Here is a 21,479-nt window from a genome sequence, read left to right as displayed (position 1 = left end):
ACAGGAGCGTTACATCGCGCCGTTCAAGAAAGATTTGAACAATTGGTTAATAAATAATTTGTTGCGCCATAACGAGTTGATTGGCGGCTGTGCAGAGTACACCTGCATTGTTCCTTGTGAGAAATATGAGTTATGTTTTCTAAGCTAAGGCGAGTGCCTTAGCTTAGAAAACATAACTCATGCTCCTTTGTTTTCATTTAGTAGAGGTTAGACTCAACTCGCTCCCTCATAAACCTTTCTTGAGGTGGACTTTTGATGGGTGAGAGTCAGGTGTAGCTCCACACCTGTGTGGAGGCGAGTGTCAGGTGTGGAGTCGCCTCTTCTAACCATGCAGGCGCAACCTCTAGCCACCAACCTTTCCTTAACTAGGTACCCCTCCCCCACTAAACATACGTAACTCACTCCTCGAACTATAATTTCCTTGTGACCCGCCTTGATGTATTGGTCCTAGCTCTGACTGACTCACCCTTCTACTCTTTTTGTTGACTAAATGTTGTCTGCTGTTTATCCATCATCTGCTGCCCTTGTAGATATTGTTATCTCTACTGTCTTTCTCGTCTCTGATTTTGGTGATTTACTGTTGGTTCTGATATCTCTACTGATTCATTCCTGGATCGTCGGCCACAACTGAATCATTACTGCATCTGTAGGAATTCGGCTTTCTTTGCTGTCACTGCTGGATATCCTACGTCTTTGGTTCACTGTTGTTCTGCTGCATCTATTAGTTCTCTGCTGCAACTGATGCATTTACAAGTTCGCTGCCTCTGTTTACTCTGCTTGTTCACTGCTGTCTCTGCTCCCTCCACCAGCTCACCACTTTATCTGCTGGCTCTGCTGATTCACCATTGTTTCTGCTGATATCAAGTTGACTAATGGGTGAAGTTAGTCTCTTTGGGATGGCTTCAAAATGGATAATATTGTCAACTTGTACTAAAGTCAGGCTAATGGCTGTAGCGTGAATAACTATTACACGAATGACTGTAGGAGTGATTGATCGTATTGTGAATGACATACGGTTGAATGATTAATGCAGGGTATGGATTAACGTCAGAAGGAACTGTTGAGTAGCAAAACGATGACCGTGACCTGCCTAACCGAGATACAGCTGACATAACGAAGTACAGCTGACACAACAAGACACAGCTGACACAACAAGACACAGCTGACACCAGACCTTCGTGAGAGTTAAATACAAAATGATCGTTTCCACCACATCAGCTGCTGTAATAATCGGTAAATCAGGTCGATTTTCTTTTGTCTGTGTTTATAACACAGACAAAAGACAGTTAATGGAGACAGACAGTTAATGGAGAGAAAATAGGTCACCTTAACTTATTGGCGCCCAGCCTGACATCTGCTGATATCCGGACGTCGTCAAGATGTCCACCTTGGTGACCTCTGTTCTTAGCCATCCCCGTTGCGCAGTGGTAACATACTCGCCCTGCGCTTCGCCTTGGATTCGTATCCTGACCGGGGAGGATTGACTATGCGCCAAATTTTAACTGTACTCCTCTGTTCACCCAGCAGTGAATAGCTACCTGGTTGTTAAACGATTTAGCGGGTCGTATTCCAGGGTAAAATTAGGATTAAGGACCTGCCCGAAACGTTAGAATGTAAGAACTCTTTTATATATAAATAATAATAAGAATATCATTCTGCTACACTTAACCAATTGTACGAAACTTTACATTGATTACCATAATCACTCGACCACACTTAACCACAGGCCAACCATCCTTCCACACAATTATAACACCACATAGATACTAATTATACTTCCACCCTGTCCATTAACAGGGTGGACAAAGACAAACTCTTTAGCACGGGTGGAACACGAACAAGGGAACACAGGTGGAAACTTAGTATCCAAATGAGCCACAGGGACATTAGAAAGATTTTTTTCAGTTTCAGAGTAATTAACAAATGGAATGCATTAGGCAGTGATGTGGTGGAAGCTGACTCCATACACAGTTTCAAATGTAGATATGATAGAGCCCAGTAGGCTCAGGAACCTGTACACCAGTTGATTGACGGTTGAGAGGCAGGACCAATGAGCCAAAGCTTAACCCCCGCAAGCACAACTAGCTGAGTACATACGTCTATCTCATTCTACAACAAGTTTACACCCTTGAACTTTAATTATATATAATACGACAAGTTCTCATTCTTGCCACCTGCTTACAGAAGCCCTTTGCACTGCAATATATATATATATATATATATATATATATATATATATATATATATATATATATATATATATATATATATATATATATATATATATATATATATATATATATATATATATATATATAAAAAAGGTAAGAAGTCTTAGCAGGCGTACTCATGTTCTCTAGGGGAGGACATTGTCCCCTCTATTGCCTCTTGACGCCTCGTGTACGGGTGGTATATCTCCACTAAATTACTACTAATAATCATAGCTCCATCCTCTCATTTCCGTGATGGGGAAATAGTTACATTCCCTGTTCTCTTATATCTCATCAAAATATCTCTAAATATCTTCTAGATATCTCCGAAACTAACACACCGTTCTCTCTCTCTCCCTCCGACAGAGACCCATATATCTTCAACCTGTTCGAGGTGCTACTGACCACGCTGGAGACCAAGCTGAGGAGAGTGGAGAATATGGACCGCGCCCTCGAGCGTCTAGTCCGTCGGCTGGACACTGTGGAGTCCCGCCTCGACATTAACCTCAATACCACCACGCAGGTCAGTGCATAAGTCATGGGCATAGGGCCCTCTACATGAGCAGGGGTGGGAATACTCCACACGGGGGCCCTCTACATGAGCAGGGGTGGGAATACTCCACACGGGGGCCCTCTACATGAGCAGGGGTGGGAATACTCCACACGGGGGCCCTCTACATGAGCAGGGGTGGGAATACTCCACACGGGGGCCCTCTACATGAGCAGGGGTGGGAATACTCCACACGGGGGCCCTCTACATGAGCAGGGATGGGACTACTCGACATGGGCCCTCCACAGGAGTAGGGATGCGATTATTCCACAGGGGCCCTCTACATGAGCAGGGGGTACTAAACAGGGGCACTCTACATGAGCAGGGGGTACTCCACAGGGGGCCCCTCTACGTGAGCAGGGGTGGAAATACTCCACAGGGGCCCTCTACATGAGCAAGGGGTACGCCACAGGGGGCCCCCTACGTGAGCAGGGGTGGGAATACTCCACAGGGGCCCTCTCCGTGAGCAGAGGGTACTCCACAAGGGCCCTCTACATGAACACGGATGGGAATACTCCACAGGGGCCCTCTAGATGAGCAGGTGGTACTCCACAGGGGCCCGCTACGTGAGCAGGGGGTACTCCACAGGGGCCCTCTACATGAGCAGGGATACTCAACAGGAGCCCTCTACATGAGCAGGGGTGGGAATACTCCACATGGGGGGCCCTCTACTGGAGCAGGGGTGATAATACCCCACAGGGATTGCGACCCTCTACATGAGCAGAGGGTAATTCACAGGGGCCCTCTACATGAGCAGGGGGTACTCCACAGGGGCCCTCCACATGAGCAGGAGGTACTCCACAGGGACCCTCTACATGAGCAAGGGGTACTCCACAGCGGCCCTCTACGTGAGCAGGGGGTACTCAACAGGGGCCCTCTACATGAGCAGGAGTGGGAATACTCCACAGGGACCCTCCACATGAGCAGGGGGTACTCCACAGGGGCCCCTCTACATCAGCAGGGGGTACTCCACAGGGGCCCTCCACATAAGCAGTGGTGGGAATACTCCAAAGGGGCCCTCTACATGAGCAGGGGCAGGAATACTTCACAGGAGCCCTCCACATGAGCAGGGGGTACTAAACAGGGGCCCTCTACACGAGCAGGGGGTACTCCACAGGGGCCCTCTACGTGAGCAGGGGTGGAAATACTCCACAGGGGCTCGCTACGTGAGCAGGGATGGGAATACTCCACAGGGGCCCTCTACGTGAGCAGAGGGTACTCTACAGAGGCCCTCTACATGAGCCGGGGTGGGAATACTCCACAGGGGCCCCTCTAGACGAGCAGAGGGTACTCCACAGGGGCCCTCTACATGAGCAGGGGGTACTCCACAGGGGCCCCTCTACGTGAACAGGGGTGGGAATACTCCACAGGGGCCCTCTACATGAGCAAGGATACTCAACAGGAGCCCTCTACATGAGCAGGGGTGGGAATACTCCACAGGGGGGCCCTCTACAGGAGCAAGGGTAATAATACCCCACAGGGACCCTCTACATGAGCAGAAGGTAATTCGCAGGGGCCCTCTACATGAGCAGGGGGTACTCCACAGGGGCCCTCTACATGAGCAGGAGTGGGAATACTCCACAGGGGGCCTTCTACATGAGCAGGGGTGGAAATACTCCACAGGGGCCCTCTACATGAGCAGGGGATACTCACCAGGGGACCGCAACGTGAGCAGGGGTTACTTAACAGGCGCCCTCTACATGAGCAGGGGTATTCCACAGGGGCCGTCTACATGAGCAGGGGTGGTAATACTCCACAGGGGGCCCTCTACGTGAGCAGGGATGGAAATACTCCACAGGGGTCCTCTACATGAGCAGGGTATACTCCACAAGGGCCCTCTACATGAGCAGGGGCAGGAATACTTCACAGGGGCCCTCCACATGAGCATGGGGTACTATACAGGGACCCTCTACATGAGCAAGGGGTACTCCACAGGGGCCTTCTACGTGAGCAGGGGGTACTCCACAGGGGCCCTCTACGTGAGCAGGGCGTACTCAACAGGGACCCTCTACATGAGCAGGGGTGGGAATACTCCACAGGGACCCTCCACATAAGCAGAGGGTACTCCACAGGGGCCCTCTACATGAGCAGGGGGTAATCCACAGGGGCCCTCTACATAAGCAGTGGTGGGAATACTCCACAGGGGCCCTCTACGTGAGCATGGGGTACTCCACAGGGTCCCTCTACGTGCGCAGGGGTACTCAAAAGGGGCCCTCTATATGAGCAGGGGCAGGAATACTTCACAGGAGCCCTCCACATGAGCAGGGGGTACTAAACAGGGGCCCTCTACATGAGCAGGGGTGGAAATACTCCACAGGGGCCCTCTACATGAGCAGGGGGTACTCCACAGGGGCCCTTCACGTGAGCAGGGCTGGAAATACTCCACAGGGGCCCTCTACATGAGCAGGGGGTACTCCACAGGGGCCCTCTACGTGAGCAGGGGTGGAAATACTCCACAGGGGCCCTCTACATGAGCAGGGGGTACTCCACAGGGGCCCTTCACGTGAGCAGGGCTGGAAATACTCCACAGGGGACCTCTACATGAGCAGGGGGTACTCCACAGGGGCCCTCTACATGAGCAGGGGGTACTCCACAGGGGCCCTCTACGTGAGCAGGGGTGGAAATACTCCACAGGGGCCCTCTACATGAGCAGGGCGTACTCAACAGGGACCCTCTACATGAGCAGGAGTGGGAATACTCCACATGGACCCTCCACATGAGCAGGGGGTACTCCACAGGGGCCCTCTACATGAGCAGGGGGTACTCCACAGGGGCCCTCTACATAAGCAGTGGTGGGAATACTCCACAGGGGCCCTCTACGAGAGCAGGGGGTACTCAACAGGGACCCTCTACATGAGCAGGGTGGGAATACTCTACAGGGGCCCTCTACATGAGCAGGGGATTCTCACCAGGGGACCACTACGTGAGCAGGGGTTACTCAACAGGGGCCCTCTACATAAGCAGTGGAGGGAATACTTCACAGGGGCCCTCTACGTGAGCAGGGCGTACTCAACAGGGACCCTTTACATGAGCTGGAGTGGGAATACTCCACAGGGGCCCTTAACATGAGCAGGGGGTACTCCACAGGGGCCCTCTACGTGAGCAGGGGGTACTCCACAGGGGCCCTCTACGTGAGCAGGGGGTACTCCACAGGGGCCCTCTACATGAGCAGGGGTGCTCTACAGAGGCCCTCTACATGAGCAGGGATGGGAATACTCCACAGCGGCCCCTCTAGATGAGCAGAGGGTACTCCACAGGGGCCCTCTACATGAGCAGGGGGTACTCGACAGGGGCCCTCTAGATGAGCAGGGGGTACTCGACAGGGGCCCTCTAGATGAGCAGGGGGTACTCCACAGGGGCCCTCTACGTGAGCAGAGGGTACTCAACAGGGGCCCTCTACATGCGCAGGGGTGGGAATACTTCACTGTGGGGCCTCTACAGGAACAGGGGTGAGAATACTCAACAGGGGCCCTCTACATGAGCAGGGGGTACTCCACAGGGGCCCTCTACGTGCGCAGGGGTACTCCACAGGGGCCCTCTACATGAGCAGAGGCGGCCAAAAATCGGGCGAATTTTGCCCTCTAATGGCAAAATTCGCTCTATTTTTGGCCGCTACCGCCGAAAATCGCGCGATTTTTGGCCGCTAGCGGCGAAAATCACCCGGTTTTTGGCCGCTAGCGGCGAAAATCACCCGATTTTTCCCCGCTAGCGCCGAAAATCGCGCGAATTTTCACCGCTAGCGGCGAAAATCGCCCGATTTCTGGCCGCTTCTTGCGAAAATCGCCTGATTTTTGCCTGCTAGCGGCGAAAATCGCGCGGGTTTTGGCCGCTAGCTGCGAAAGTCGCGCAAGTTTTTCCCGCTAGCGGCAAAATTCGCCCGATTTTTGGCCGCTAGCGGCGAAAATCGCCCGATTTTTGCCCGCTCGCGCCGAAAATCGCGCGACTTTTCCCCGCTAGCGGCGAAAGTCGCGCGGATTTTGCCCTCTAACGGCAAAATTCGCCCTATTTTTGACCGCTACCGCCGAAAGTCGCGCGATTTTTGGCCGCTAGCGGCGAAAATCGCCCGGTTTTTGGCCGCTAGCGCTGAAAATTGCCCGATTTTTGCCCGCTAGCAACGAAAATCGTGCGAATTTTCCCCGCTAGCGGCGAAAATCGCGCGGTTTTTGGCCGCTAGCGGCGAAAATCGCCCGATTTTTCACCGTTAGCGGCGAAAATCGCCCGATTTCTGGCCGCTACCTGCGAAAATCGCGCGATTTTTGGCCGCTACCTGTGAAAATCGCGCGATTTTTGGCCGCTAGTGGCGAAAATCGCGCGATTTTTGGCCGCTAGTGGCGAAAATCGCGCGATTTTTGGCCGCTAGAGGCGAAAATCGCCCGATTTCTGGCCGCTACCTGCGAAAATCGCCCGATTTCTGGCCGCTGCCTGCGAAAATCGCCCGATTTCTGGTCGCTGCCTGCGAAAATCGCCCGATTTCTGGCCGCTGCCTGCGAAAATCGCCCGATTTCTGGCCGCTGCCTGCGAAAATCGCCCGATTTCTGGCCGCTGCCTGCGAAAATCGCCCGATTTCTGGCCGCTGCCTGCGAAAATCGCCCGATTTCTGGCCGCTGCCTGCGAAAATCGCCCGATTTCTGGCCGCTGCCTGCGAAAATCGCCCGATTTCTGGCCGCTGCCTGCGAAAATCGCCCGATTTCTGGCCGCTGCCTGCGAAAATCGCCCGATTTCTGGCCGCTGCCTGCGAAAATCGCCCGATTTCTGGCCGCTGCCTGCGAAAATCGCCCGATTTCTGGCCGCTGCCTGCGAAAATCGCCCGATTTCTGGCCGCTGCCTGCGAAAATCGCCCGATTTCTGGCCGCTGCCTGCGAAAATCGCCCGATTTCTGGCCGCTGCCTGCGAAAATCGCCCGATTTCTGGCCGCTGCCTGCGAAAATCGCCCGATTTCTGGCCGCTGCCTGCGAAAATCGCCCGATTTCTGGCCGCTGCCTGCGAAAATCGCCCGATTTCTGGCCGCTGCCTGCGAAAATCGCCCGATTTCTGGCCGCTGCCTGCGAAAATCGCCCGATTTCTGGCCGCTGCCTGCGAAAATCGCCCGATTTCTGGCCGCTGCCTGCGAAAATCGCCCGATTTCTGGCCGCTGCCTGCGAAAATCGCCCGATTTCTGGCCGCTGCCTGCGAAAATCGCCCGATTTCTGGCCGCTGCCTGCGAAAATCGCCCGATTTCTGGCCGCTGCCTGCGAAAATCGCCCGATTTCTGGCCGCTGCCTGCGAAAATCGCCCGATTTCTGGCCGCTGCCTGCGAAAATCGCCCGATTTCTGGCCGGTAGCGGCGAAAATCGCGCTATTTTTGCCCGCCAGCTGCGAAAATCGCGCGATTTTTGGCCGCTAGCGGCGAAAATCACTCGGTTTTTGGCCGCTAGCGGCGAAAATCGCGCGATTTTTGCCCGCCAGCTGCAAAAATCGCATTGTTTCTGGCCGCTAGCGGCGAAAATCGCGCGATTTTTGGCCGCTAGTGGCGAAATTCGCACGATTTTTGGCCGCTATCGGCGAAATTCGCACGATTTTTGGCCGATAGCGGCGAAGATTGCGCGGTTTTTTGCCGCTAGCGGCGAAAATTGCGCGGTTTTTGGCCGGTAGCGGCGAAAATCACGCGATTTTTGCTCAACTGCTGAGAAAATCGCATGGTTTTTGGCCGCTAGCGTCGAAAATAGCGCGGTTTTTGGCCATTAGCGGCAAAAATCGCGCGATTTTTGCCCGCCAGCTGCAAAAATCGCATTTCTGGCGGGCAAAAATAGCGCGATTTTCGCCGCTACCGGCCAAAAACCGCGCGATTTTTGCCGCTAGCGGCCAAAAACCATGCGATTTTCGCAGCTGGCGGGCAAAAATCGCAATTTTTTGCCGCTACCGGTCAAAAATAGCGCGATTTTCGCCGCTAGCGCCCGAAAACCGTGCGATTTTCGCCGCTAGCGCCCAAAAACCGTGCGATTTTCGCCGCTAGAGGCCACAACGGCGAAAACCGCGCTATTTTCGCCGCTAGCGGCCAGAAACCATGCGATTTTTGCAGCTAGCGGAGAAAAATCGCGCGAATTTCGCCGCTACCTGCCAAAAACCGCGCGATTTTCGCCGCTAGCGGCCAAAAACTATGCGATTTACGCAGCTGGCGGGCAAAAATCGCGTGATTTTCGCCGTTACCGGCCAAAAACCGCGTGATTTTCGCCGCTAGCGGCCAAAAACAGTGCGATTTTCACAGCTAGCGGGGAAAAATGGCGCGATTTAAGCCGCTACCGGCCAAAAACCGCGCGATTTAAGCCACGAGCGGCCAAAAATCGTGCGAATTTCGCCGCTAGCGGCCAGAAACTATGCGATTTTTGCAGCTGGCGGACAAAAATAGCGCGATTTTCGCCGCTACCGGCCAAAAACCGTGCGATTTTTGCCGCTAGCGGCCAAAAACCGTGCGATTTTCGCCGCTACCGGCCAAAAATCGACCGATTTTCGCCGATAGCGGCCAAAAAAAGGGCTATTTTCGCCGCTAGCGGCCAAAAATGGGGCGATTTTCGCCGCTAGCGGCCAAAAACCGCGCGATTTTCGCCGCTAGCGGCTAAAAACTATGCGATTTTCGCAGCTGGCGGGCAAAAATCGCGATTTTCGCCGCTAGCGGCCAAAAACCGTGCGAATTTCGCCGCTAGCGGCCAAAAATCGCGCGATTTTCGCCGCTAGCGGCCAGAAACTATGCGATTTTTGCAGCTGGCGGGCAAAAATCGCGCGAATTTCGCCGCTACCTGCCAAAAACCTCGCGATTTTCGCCGCTAGCGGCCAAAAACCATGCGATTTTCGCAGCTGGCGGGCAAAAATCGCGTGATTTTCGCCGCTACCGGCCAAAAACCGCGTCATTGTCGCCGCTAGCGGTCAAAAACCGTGCGGTTTTCACAGCTGGCGGGCAAAAATCGCGCGATTTAAGCCGCTACCGGCCAAAAATTGCGCGATTTAAGCCGCTAGCGGCCAAAAATCGTGCAAATTTCGCCGCTTGCGGCCAAAAATCTTGCGATTTTCGCCGATAGCGGCCAGAAACTATGCGATTTTTGCAGCTGGCGGGCAAAAATAGCGCGATTTTCGCCGCTACCGGCCAAAAACCGCGCGATTTTCGCCGCTAACGGCCAAAAACCATGCGATTTTCGCAGCTGGCGGGCAAAAATACCGCGATTTTCGCCGCTACCGGCCAAAAACCATGCGATTTTCGCAGCTGGCGAGCAAAAATCGCGATTTTCGCCGCTACCGGCCAAAAATAGCGCGATTTTCGCCGCTAGCGGCCAAAAACCATGCGATTTTCGCAGCTGGCGAGCAAAAATCGCGATTTTCGCCGCTACCGGCCAAAAATAGCGCGATTTTCGCCGCTAGCGGCCAAAAACCGTGCGATTTTCGCCGCTAGCGGCCAAAAATCGGGCGATTTTTGCCGCTAACGGCCGAAAACCGCGCTATTTTCGACGCTAACGGCCAGTAACCATGCGATTTTTGCAGCTGGCGGGCAAAAATCGCGCGAATTTCGCCGCTACCTGCTAAAAATCGACCGATTTTCGCCGCTAGCGGCCAAAAAAAGGGGCTATTTTCGCCGCTAGCGGCCAAAAATTGGGCGATTTTCGCCGCTAGCGGCCAAAAATCATGCAAATTTCGCCGCTAGCGGCCAAAAGTCATGCAAATTTCGCCGCTAGCGGCCAAAAATCGTGCGAATTTCGCCGCTAGCGGCCAAAAATCGCACGATTTTCGCCGCTAGCGGCCAGAAACTATGCGATTTTTGCAGCTGGCGGGCAAAAATCGCGATTTTCGCCGCTACCGGCCAAAAATCGCACGATTTTGGCCGCTAGCGGCGAAAAATCGTGCAAATTTCGCCGCTAGCGGCCAAAAATCGTGCGAATTTCGCCACTACCGGCCAAAAATTGACCGATTTTCGCCGATAGCGGCCAAAAAAAGGGCTATTTTCGCCGCTAGCGGCCAAAAAATGGGGTGATTTTCGCCGCTAGCAGCCAAAAACCGCGCGATTTTCGCCGCTAGCGGCTAAAAACTATGCGATTTTCGCAGCTGGCGGGCAAAAATCGCGATTTTCGCCGCTAGCGGCCAAAAACCGTGCGAATTTCGCCGCTAGCGGCCAAAAATCGCGCGATTTTCGCCGCTAGCGGCCAGAAACTATGCGATTTTTGCAGCTGGCGGGCAAAAATCGCGCGAATTTCGCTGCTACCTGCCAAAAACCTCGCGATTTTCGCCGCTAGCGGCCAAAAACCATGCGATTTTCGCAGCTGGCGGGCAAAAATCGCGTGATTTTCGCCGCTACCGGCCAAAAACCGCGTCATTGTCGCCGCTAGCGGTCAAAAACCGTGCGGTTTTCACAGCTGGCGGGCAAAAATCGCGCGATTTAAGCCGCTACCGGCCAAAAATTGCGCGATTTAAGCCGCTAGCGGCCAAAAATCGTGCAAATTTCGCCGCTTGCGGCCAAAAATCTTGCGATTTTCGCCGATAGCGGCCAGAAACTATGCGATTTTTGCAGCTGGCGGGCAAAAATAGCGCGATTTTCGCCGCTACCGGCCAAAAACCGCGCGATTTTCGCCGCTAACGGCCAAAAACCATGCGATTTTCGCAGCTGGCGGGCAAAAATACCGCGATTTTCGCCGCTACCGGCCAAAAACCATGCGATTTTCGCAGCTGGCGAGCAAAAATCGCGATTTTCGCCGCTACCGGCCAAAAATAGCGCGATTTTCGCCGCTAGCGGCCAAAAACCATGCGATTTTCGCAGCTGGCGAGCAAAAATCGCGATTTTCGCCGCTACCGGCCAAAAATAGCGCGATTTTCGCCGCTAGCGGCCAAAAACCGTGCGATTTTCGCCGCTAGCGGCCAAAAATCGGGCGATTTTTGCCGCTAACGGCCGAAAACCGCGCTATTTTCGACGCTAACGGCCAGTAACCATGCGATTTTTGCAGCTGGCGGGCAAAAATCGCGCGAATTTCGCCGCTACCTGCTAAAAATCGACCGATTTTCGCCGCTAGCGGCCAAAAAAAGGGGCTATTTTCGCCGCTAGCGGCCAAAAATTGGGCGATTTTCGCCGCTAGCGGCCAAAAATCATGCAAATTTCGCCGCTAGCGGCCAAAAGTCATGCAAATTTCGCCGCTAGCGGCCAAAAATCGTGCGAATTTCGCCGCTAGCGGCCAAAAATCGCACGATTTTCGCCGCTAGCGGCCAGAAACTATGCGATTTTTGCAGCTGGCGGGCAAAAATCGCGATTTTCGCCGCTACCGGCCAAAAATCGCACGATTTTGGCCGCTAGCGGCGAAAAATCGTGCAAATTTCGCCGCTAGCGGCCAAAAATCGTGCGAATTTCGCCACTACCGGCCAAAAATTGACCGATTTTCGCCGATAGCGGCCAAAAAAAGGGCTATTTTCGCCGCTAGCGGCCAAAAAATGGGGTGATTTTCGCCGCTAGCGGCCAAAAACCGCGCGATTTTCGCCGCTAGCGGCTAAAAACTATGCGATTTTCACAGCTGGCGGGCAAAAATCGCGATTTTCGCCGCTAGCGGCCAAAAACCGTGCGAATTTCGCCGCTAGCGGCCAAAAATCGCGCGATTTTCGCCGCTAGCGGCCAGAAACTATGCGATTTATGCAGCTGGCGGGCAAAAATCGCGCGAATTTCGCTGCTACCTGCCAAAAACCTCGCGATTTTCGCCGCTAGCGGCCAAAAACCATGCGATTTTCGCAGCTGGCGGGCAAAAATCGCGTGATTTTCGCCGCTACCGGCCAAAAACCGCGTGATTGTCGCCGCTAGCGGCCAAAAACCGTGCGATTTTCACAGCTGGCGGACAAAAATCGCGCGATTTAAGCCGCTACCGGCCAAAAATCGCGCGATTAAAGCCGCTAGCGGCCAAAAATCGTGCAAATTTCGCCGCTTGCGGCCAAAAATCTTGCGATTTTCGCCGATAGCGGCCAGAAACTATGCGATTTTTGCAGCTGGCGGGCAAAAATAGCGCGATTTTCGCCGCTACCGGCCAAAAACCGCGCGATTTTCGCCGGTAACGGCCAAAAACCATGCGATTTTCGCAGCTGGCGGGCAAAAATAGCGCGATTTTCGCCGCTACCGGCCAAAAACCGCGCGATTTTCGCCGCTAGCGGCCAAAAACCATGCGATTTTCGCAGCTGGCGAGCAAAAATCGCGATTTTCGCCGCTACCAGCCAAAAATAGCGCGATTTTCGCCGCTAGCGGCCAAAAACCGTGCGATTTTCGCCGCTAGCGGCCAAAAATCGGGCGATTTTCGCCGCTAGCGGCCAAAAATCGGGCGATTTTTGCCGCTAACGGCCGAAAACCGCTCTATTTTCGAATCTAGAGGCCAGAAACTATGCGATTTTTTAAACTGGCGGGCAAAAATCGCGCGAATTTCGCCGCTACCTGCTAAAAATCGACCGATTTTCGCCGCTAGCGGCCAAAAAAAGGGTCTATTTTCGCCGCTAGCGGCCAAAAATGGGGCGATTTTCGCCGCTAGCGGCCAAAAATCATGCAAATTTCGCCGCTAGCGGCCAAAAGTCGTGAAATTTCGCCTCTAGCGGCCAAAAATCGTGCGAATTTCGCCGCTAGCGGCCAAAAATCGCGCGATTTTCGCCGCTAGCGGCCAGAAACTATGCGATTTTTGCAGCTGGCGGGCAAAAATCGCGCGAATTTCGCCGCTACCGGCCAAAAATCGCACGATTATGGCCGCTAGCGGCGAAAAATCGTGCAAATTTCGCCGCTAGCGGCCAAAAATCGTGCGAATTTCGCCGCTACCGGCCAAAAATCGACCGATTTTCGCCGATAGCGGCCAAAAAAAGGGCTATTTTCGCCGCTAGCGGCCAAAAATGGGGCGATTTTCGCCGCTAGCGGCCAAAAACCGTGCGATTTTCGCCGCTAGCGGCTTAAACTTTGCGATTTTCGCAGCTGGCGGGCAAAAATCGCGATTTTCGCCACTAGCGGCGAAAAACCGTGCGAATTTTGCCGCTAGCGGCCAAAAATCGCGCGATTTTCGCCGCTAGAGGCCAGAAACTATGCGATTTATGCAGCTGGCGGGCAAAAATCGCGCGAATTTCGCCGCTACCTGCCAAAAACCTCGCGATTTTCGCCGCTAGCGGCCAAAAACCGTGCGATTTTTGCAGCTGGCGGGCAAAAATCGCGTGATTTTCGCCGCTACCGGCCAAAAACCGCGTGATTGTCGCCGCTAGCGGCCAAAAACCGTGCGATTTTCGCAGCTGGCGAGCAAAAATCGCGATTTTCGCCGCTACCGGCCAAAAATAGCGCGATTTTCGCCGCTAGCGGCCAAAAACCATGCGATTTTCGCAGCTGGCGAGCAAAAATCGCGATTTTCGCCGCTACCGGCCAAAAATAGCGCGATTTTCGCCGCTAGCGGCCAAAAACCGTGCGATTTTCGCCGCTAGCGGCCAAAAATCGGGCGATTTTTGCCGCTAACGGCCGAAAACCGCGCTATTTTCGACGCTAACGGCCAGTAACCATGCGATTTTTGCAGCTGGCGGGCAAAAATCGCGCGAATTTCGCCGCTACCTGCTAAAAATCGACCGATTTTCGCCGATAGCGGCCAAAAAAAGGGGCTATTTTCGCAGCTAGCGGACAAAAATGGGGCGATTTTCGCCGCTAGCGGCCAAAAATCATGCAAATTTCGCCGCTAGCGGCCAAAAGTCATGCAAATTTCGCCGCTAGCGGCCAAAAATCGTGCGAATTTCGCCGCTAGCGGCCAAAAATCGCACGATTTTCGCCGCTAGCGGCCAGAAACTATGCGATTTTTGCAGCTGGCGGGCAAAAATCGCGATTTTCGCCGCTACCGGCCAAAAATCGCACGATTTTGGCCGCTAGCGGCGAAAAATCGTGCAAATTTCGCCGCTAGCGGCCAAAAATCGTGCGAATTTCGCCACTACCGGCCAAAAATTGACCGATTTTCGCCGATAGCGGCCAAAAAAAGGGCTATTTTCGCCGCTAGCGGCCAAAAAATGGGGTGATTTTCGCCGCTAGCGGCCAAAAACCGCGCGATTTTCGCCGCTAGCGGCTAAAAACTATGCGATTTTCGCAGCTGGCGGGCAAAAATCGCGATTTTCGCCGCTAGCGGCCAAAAACCGTGCGAATTTCGCCGCTAGCGGCCAAAAATCGCGCGATTTTCGCCGCTAGCGGCCAGAAACTATGCGATTTATGCAGCTGGCGGGCAAAAATCGCGCGAATTTCGCTGCTACCTGCCAAAAACCTTGCGATTTTCGCCGCTAGCGGCCAAAAACCATGCGATTTTCGCAGCTGGCGGGCAAAAATCGCGTGATTTTCGCCGCTACCGGCCAAAAACCGCGTGATTGTCGCCGCTAGCGGCCAAAAACCGTGCGATTTTCACAGCTGGCGGACAAAAATCGCGCGATTTAAGCCGCTACCGGCCAAAAATCGCGCGATTAAAGCCGCTAGCGGCCAAAAATCGCGCGATTAAAGCCGCTAGCGGCCAAAAATCGTGCAAATTTCGCCGCTTGCGGCCAAAAATCTTGCGATTTTCGCCGATAGCGGCCAGAAACTATGCGATTTTTGCAGCTGGCGGGCAAAAATAGCGCGATTTTCGCCGCTACCGGCCAAAAACCGCGCGATTTTCGCCGGTAACGGCCAAAAACCATGCGATTTTCGCAGCTGGCGGGCAAAAATAGCGCGATTTTCGCCGCTACCGGCCAAAAACCGCGCGATTTTCGCCGCTAGCGGCCAAAAACCATGCGATTTTCGCAGCTGGCGAGCAAAAATCGCGATTTTCGCCGCTACCAGCCAAAAATATCGCGATTTTCGCCGCTAGCGGCCAAAAACCGTGCGATTTTCGCCGCTAGCGGCCAAAAATCGGGCGATTTTCGCCGCTAGCGGCCAAAAATCGGGCGATTTTTGCCGCTAACGGCCGAAAACGGCTCTATTTTCGAATCTAGAGGCCAGAAACTATGCGATTTTTTAAACTGGCGGGCAAAAATCGCGCGAATTTCGCCGCTACCTGCTAAAAATCGACCGATTTTCGCCGCTAGCGGCCAAAAAAAGAGTCTATTTTCGCCGCTAGCGGCCAAAAATGGGGCGATTTTCGCCGCTAGCGGCCAAAAATCATGCAAATTTCGCCGCTAGCGGCCAAAAGTCGTGAAATTTCGCCTCTAGCGGCCAAAAATCGTGCGAATTTCGCCGCTAGCGGCCAAAAATCGCGCGATTTTCGCCGCTAGCGGCCAGAAACTATGCGATTTTTGCAGCTGGCGGGCAAAAATCGCGCGAATTTCGCCGCTACCGGCCAAAAATCGCACGATTTTGGCCGCTAGCGGCGAAAAATAGGGCTATTTTCGCCGCTAGCGGCCAAAAATGGGGCGATTTTCGCCGCTAGCGGCCAAAAACCGTGCGATTTTCGCCGCTAGCGGCTTAAACTTTGCGATTTTCGCAGCTGGCGGGCAAAAATCGCGATTTTCGCCACTAGCGGCGAAAAACCGTGCGAATTTTGCCGCTAGCGGACAAAAATCGCGCGATTTTCGCCGCTAGAGGCCAGAAACTATGCGATTTTTGCAGCTGGCGGGCAAAAATCGCGCGAATTTCGCCGCTACCTGCCAAAAACCTCGCGATTTTCGCCGCTAGCGGCCAAAAACCGTGCGATTTTTGCAGCTGGCGGGCAAAAATCGCGTGATTTTCGCCGCTACCGGCCAAAAACCGCGTGATTGTCGCCGCTAGCGGCCAAAAACCGTGCGATTTTCGCAGCTGGCGAGCAAAAATCGCGATTTTCGCCGCTACCGGCCAATAATAGCGCGATTTTCGCCGCTAGCGGCCAAAAACCATGCGATTTTCGCAGCTGGCGAGCAAAAATCGCGATTTTCGCCGCTACCGGCCAAAAATAGCGCGATTTTCGCCGCTAGCGGCCAAAAACCGTGCGATTTTCGCCGCTAGCGGCCAAAAATCGGGCGATTTTTGCCGCTAACGGCCGAAAACCGCGCTATTTTCGACGCTAACGGCCAGAAACCATGCGATTTTTGCAGCTGGCGGGCAAAAATCGCGCGAATTTCGCCACTACCTGCCAAAAATCGACCGATTTTCGCCTTTAGCGGCCAAAAAAGGGGCTATTTTCGCAGCTACCGGCCAAAAATGTGGCGATTTTCGCCGCTAGCTGCCGAAAATCGTGCAAATTTCGCCGCTAGCGGCAAAAAATCGTGCGAATTTCGCCGCTAGCAGCCAGAAACTATGCGATTTTTGCAGTTGGCGGGATAAAATAGCGCGATTTTCGCCGCTACTGGCCAAAAACCGCACGATTTTCGCCGCTAGCGGCCAAAAACATTTCGATTTTCGCAACTGGCGGGCAAAAATCGCGATTTTCGCTGCTACCCGCCAAAAATAGCACTATTTTCGCTGCTAACGGCCAAAAATAGCTACAAAGTAGCGAAATTTTGGGCTAAAAAGTAGCGAAAGTAGCGAAAAAAGTAGCGAAAGTAAGGAAATTTTGGGCAAAAGAGTAGCGAAAGTAGCGAAAAAAGTAGCGAAAGTAGCGAATTTTGGGCTAAAAAGTAGCGAAAAAGTAGCGAAAGTAGCGAAATTTTGGGTTAAAAAGTAGCGAAATTTTGGGCTAAAAAGTAGCGAAATTTTGGGCTAAAAAGTAGCGAAATTTTGGGCTAAAAAGTAGCGAAAAAAGTAGCGAAAGTAGCGAAAATTTGGGCTAAAAAGTAGCGAAAGTAGCGAAATTTTGGGCAAAAAAGTAGCGAAATTTTGGGCTAAAAAGTAGCGAAAAAAGTAGCGAAATTTTGGGTTAAAAAAGTAGCGAAAGTAGCGAAATTTTGGGCTAAAAAGTAGCAAAAGTAGCGAAATTTTGGCGTAAAAAGTAGCGAAAGTAGCGAAATTTTGGGCTAAAAAGTAACGAAAGTAGCGTAAAAAGTAGCGAAAGTAGGGAAATTTTGGGCTAAAAAGTAGCGAAATTTTGGGTTAAAAAAGTAGCGAAAGTAGCGAAATTTTGGGCTAAAAAGTAGCGAAAATAGCGAAAAAAGTAGCGAAATTTTGGGCTAAAAAGTAGCGAAAAAAGTAGCAAAAGTAGCGAAATTTTGGGCTAAAAAGTAGCGAAAGTAGCGAAAATTTGGGCTAAAAAGTAGCGAAAGTAGCGAAATTTTGGGCAAAAAAGTAGCGAAAGTAGCGAAATTTTCGGCTAAAAGTAGCGAAAGTAGCGAAAAAAGTAGCGAAATTTTGGGCTAAAAAGTAGCGAAAAAAGTAGCGAAAGTAGCGAAAAAAGTAGCGAAATTTAAGGTAGAAAGTAGCGAAAAAAGTAGCGAAATTTGGGGCTAAAAAGTAGCGAAAGTAGCTAAAAAAGTAGCGAAAGTAGCGAAATTTTGGGCTAAAAAGTAGCGAAATAAGCGAAAAAGTAGCGGAAGTAGCGAAATTTTGGGCTAAAAAGTAGCGAAAGTAGCGAAAAAAGTGGCGAAATTTTGGGCTAAAAAGTAGCGAAAGTAGCGAAATTTTCGGCTAAAAAGTAGCGAAAGTAGCGAAGAAAGTAGCGAAAGTAGCGAAATTTTGGGCTAAAAAGTAGCGAAAAAAGTAGCGAAAGTAGCGAAATTTTGAGCTAAAAAGTAGCGAAATTTTGAGCTAAAAAGTAGCGAAAAAGTAGCGAAAGTAGCGAAATTTTGGGCTAAAAAGTAGCGAAAAAAGTAGCGAAAGTAGCGAAATTTTGAGCTAAAAAGTAGCGAAATAAGCGAAAAAGTAGCGAAAGTAGCGAAGTTTTGGGCTAAAAAGTAGCGAAATAAGCGAAAAAGTAGCGAAAGTAGCGAAATTTTGGGCTAAAAAGTAGCGAAAGTAGCGAAAAAAGTAGCGAAAGTAACGAAATTTTGGGCAAAAAAGTAGCGAAAGTAGCGAAAAAAGTAGCGAATTTTGGGCTAAAAAGTTGCGAAAGTAGCGAAAAAAGTAGCGAAATTTTGGGCTAAAAAGTAGCGAAATTTTGGGCTAAAAAGTAGCGAAAAAAGTAGCAAAAGTAGCGAAATTTTGGGCTAAAAAGTAGCGAAAAAAGTAGCGAAAGTAGCGAAAATTTGGGCTAAAAAGTACCGAAAGTAGCGAAATTTTGGGCAAAAAAGTAGCGAAAGTAGCGAAATTTTGGGCTAAAAAGTAGCGAAAAAAGTAGCGAAAGTAGCCTAATTTTGGGCTACAAAGTAGCGAAAGTAGCCCAATTTTCGGCTAAAATGTAGCGAAAGTAGCCCAATTTTCGGCTAAAAAGTAGCGAAAGTAGCCCAATTTTCGGCTAAAAAGTAACGAAAGTAGCCCAATTTTCGGCTAAGTAGCCAAATTTTGGGAAAGTAGCCCAATTTTCGGCTAAAAAGTAGCGAAAGTAGCCCAATTTTCGGCTAAAAAGTAGCGAAAGTAGCCTAATTTTGGGCTAAAAAGTAGCGAAATTTTGGGCTAAAAAGTAGCGAAAGGAGCGAAAAAAGTAGCGAAATTTGGGGCTAAAAAGTAGCGAAAGTAGCGAAAAAAGTAGCGAAAATAGCGAAATTTTGGGCTAAAAAGTAGCGAAATATGCGAAAAAGTAGCGAAAGTAGCGAAATTTTGGGCTAAAAAGTAGCAAAGGTAGCGAAAAAAGTAGCGAAAGTAGCGAAAAAATTAGCGAAAGTAGCGAAATTTTGGGCTAAAAAGTAGCGAAAATAGCGAAAAAAGTAGCAAAAGTAGCGAAATTTTGGGCTAAAAAGTAGCGAAAGTAGTGAAAAATTGGGCTAAAAAGTAGCGAAAGTAGCGAAATTTTGGGCAAAAAAGTAGCGAAAGTAGCGAAATTTTCGGCTAAAAAGTAGCGAAAGTAGCGAAAAAAGTAGCGAAAGTAGCGAAATTTTGGGCTAAAAAGTAGCGAAAAAAGTAGCGAAAGTAGCGAAATTTTGAGCTAAAAAGTAGCGAAATTTGGGGCTAAAAAGTAGCGAAAGTAGCGAAAGTAGCGAAATTTTGGGCTAAAAAGTAGCGAAATAAGCGAAAAAGTAGCGGAAGTAGCGAAATTTTGGGCTAAAAAGTAGCGAAAGTAGCGAAAAAAGTAGCGAAAGTAACGAAATTTTGGGCAAAAAAGTAGCGAAAGTAGCGAAAAAAGTAGCGAATTTTGGGCTAAAAAGTTGCGAAAGTAGCGAAAAAAGTAGCGAAATTTTGGGCTAAAAAGTAGCGAAATTTTGGGCTAAAAAGTAGCGAAAAAAGTAGCAAAAGTAGCGAAATTTTGGGCTAAAAAGTAGCGAAAAAAGTAGCGAAAGTAGCGAAAATTTGGGCTAAAAAGTACCGAAAGTAGCGAAATTTTGGGCAAAAAAGTAGCGAAAGTAGCGAAATTTTGGGCTAAAAAGTAGCGAAAAAAGTAGCGAAAGTAGCCTAATTTTGGGCTACAAAGTAGCGAAAGTAGCCCAATTTTCGGCTAAAATGTAGCGAAAGTAGCCCAATTTTCGGCTAAAAAGTAGCGAAAGTAGCCCAATTTTCGGCTAAAAAGTAGCGAAAGTAGCCCAATTTTCGGCTAAAAAGTAGCGAAAGTAGCCCAATTTTGGGCTAAGTAGCCAAATTTTGGGAAAGTAGCCCAATTTTCGGCTAAAAAGTAGCGAAAGTAGCCCAATTTTCGGCTTAAAAGTAGCGAAAGTAGCCTAATTTTGGGCTAAAAAGTAGCGAAATTTTGGGCTAAAAAGTAGCGAAAGGAGCGAAAAAAGTAGCGAAATTTGGGGCTAAAAAGTAGCGAAAAAAGTAGCGAAAATAGCGAAATTTTGGGCTAAAAAGTAGCGAAATAAGCGAAAAAGTAGCGAAAGTAGCGAAATTTTGGGCTAGAAAGTAGCAAAGGTAGCGAAAAAAGTAGCGAAAGTAGCGAAAAAATTAGCGAAAGTAGCGAAATTTTGGGCTAAAAAGTAGCGAAAATAGCGAAAAAAGTAGCAAAAGTAGCGAAATTTTGGGCTAAAAAGTAGCGAAAAAAGTAGCGAAAGTAGCGAAAATTTGGGCTAAAAAGTAGCGAAAGTAGCGAAATTTTGGGCAAAAAAGTAGCGAAATTTTCGGCTAAAAAGTAGCGAAAGTAGCGAAATTTTGGGCTAAAAAGTAGCGAAAAAAGTAGCGAAAGTAGCGAAATTTTGAGCTAAAAAGTAGCGAAATTTGGGGCTAAAAAGTAGCGAAAGTAGCGAAAAAAGTAGCGAAAGTAGCGAAATTTTGGGCTAAAAAGTAGCGAAATAAGCGAAAAAGTAGCGGAAGTAGCGAAATTTTTGGCTAAAAAGTAGCGAAAGTAGCGAAATTTTGGGCTAAAAAGTAGCGAAAGTAGCGAAATTTTGGGCTAAAAAGTAGCGAAAAAAGTAGCAAAAGTAGCCAAATTTTGGGCTAAAAAGTAGCGAAAATAGCCCAATTTTGGGCTACAAAGTAGCGAAAGTAGCCCAATTTTGGGCTACAAAGTAGCGAAATTAGCCATTTTAGGCTAAAAAGTAGCGAAAGTAGCGACATTTTGGGCTAAAAAGTAGCAAAAGTTGCCCAATTTTGGGCTACAAAGTAGCGAAAGTAGCCCAATTTTGGGCTACAAAGTAGCGAAAGTAACCCAATTTTGGGCTACAAAGTAGCGAAATTAGCCTAATTTTTAACTTCAAAGTAGCGAAAGTAGCGAAATTTTGGGCTAAAAAGTAGCGAAATTTTGAACTAAAAAGTAGCGAAATTTTGGGCTAAGAAGTAACGAAAGTAGCGAAATTTTGGGCTAAAAAGTAGCGAAAGTAGCGAAATTTGGGGCTAA

The 21,479-nt window shown here is 50.3% G+C and overlaps 1 protein-coding gene across 1 annotated transcript in view; it reads left to right on the top strand.

Moving 5' to 3' along the window:
- Positions 1-21,479, top strand: part of LOC123767148 (angiopoietin-2) — a 182,351-nt gene that overhangs the window by 148,799 nt on the left and 12,073 nt on the right. Inside the window, exon 2 of the mRNA XM_045756684.2 lies at positions 2,577-2,733. Coding sequence (XP_045612640.1) covers positions 2,577-2,733 — 157 coding nt within the window. The remainder of the gene's footprint in view (positions 1-2,576; positions 2,734-21,479) is intronic.

This window comes from Procambarus clarkii, chromosome 53 (assembly GCF_040958095.1).
Source record: "Procambarus clarkii isolate CNS0578487 chromosome 53, FALCON_Pclarkii_2.0, whole genome shotgun sequence".
Classification (NCBI taxonomy): domain Eukaryota; kingdom Metazoa; phylum Arthropoda; class Malacostraca; order Decapoda; family Cambaridae; genus Procambarus; species Procambarus clarkii.
Note: the sequence above shows the minus strand (reverse complement) of the source record. Positions and strands in the feature narration are given on the sequence as shown.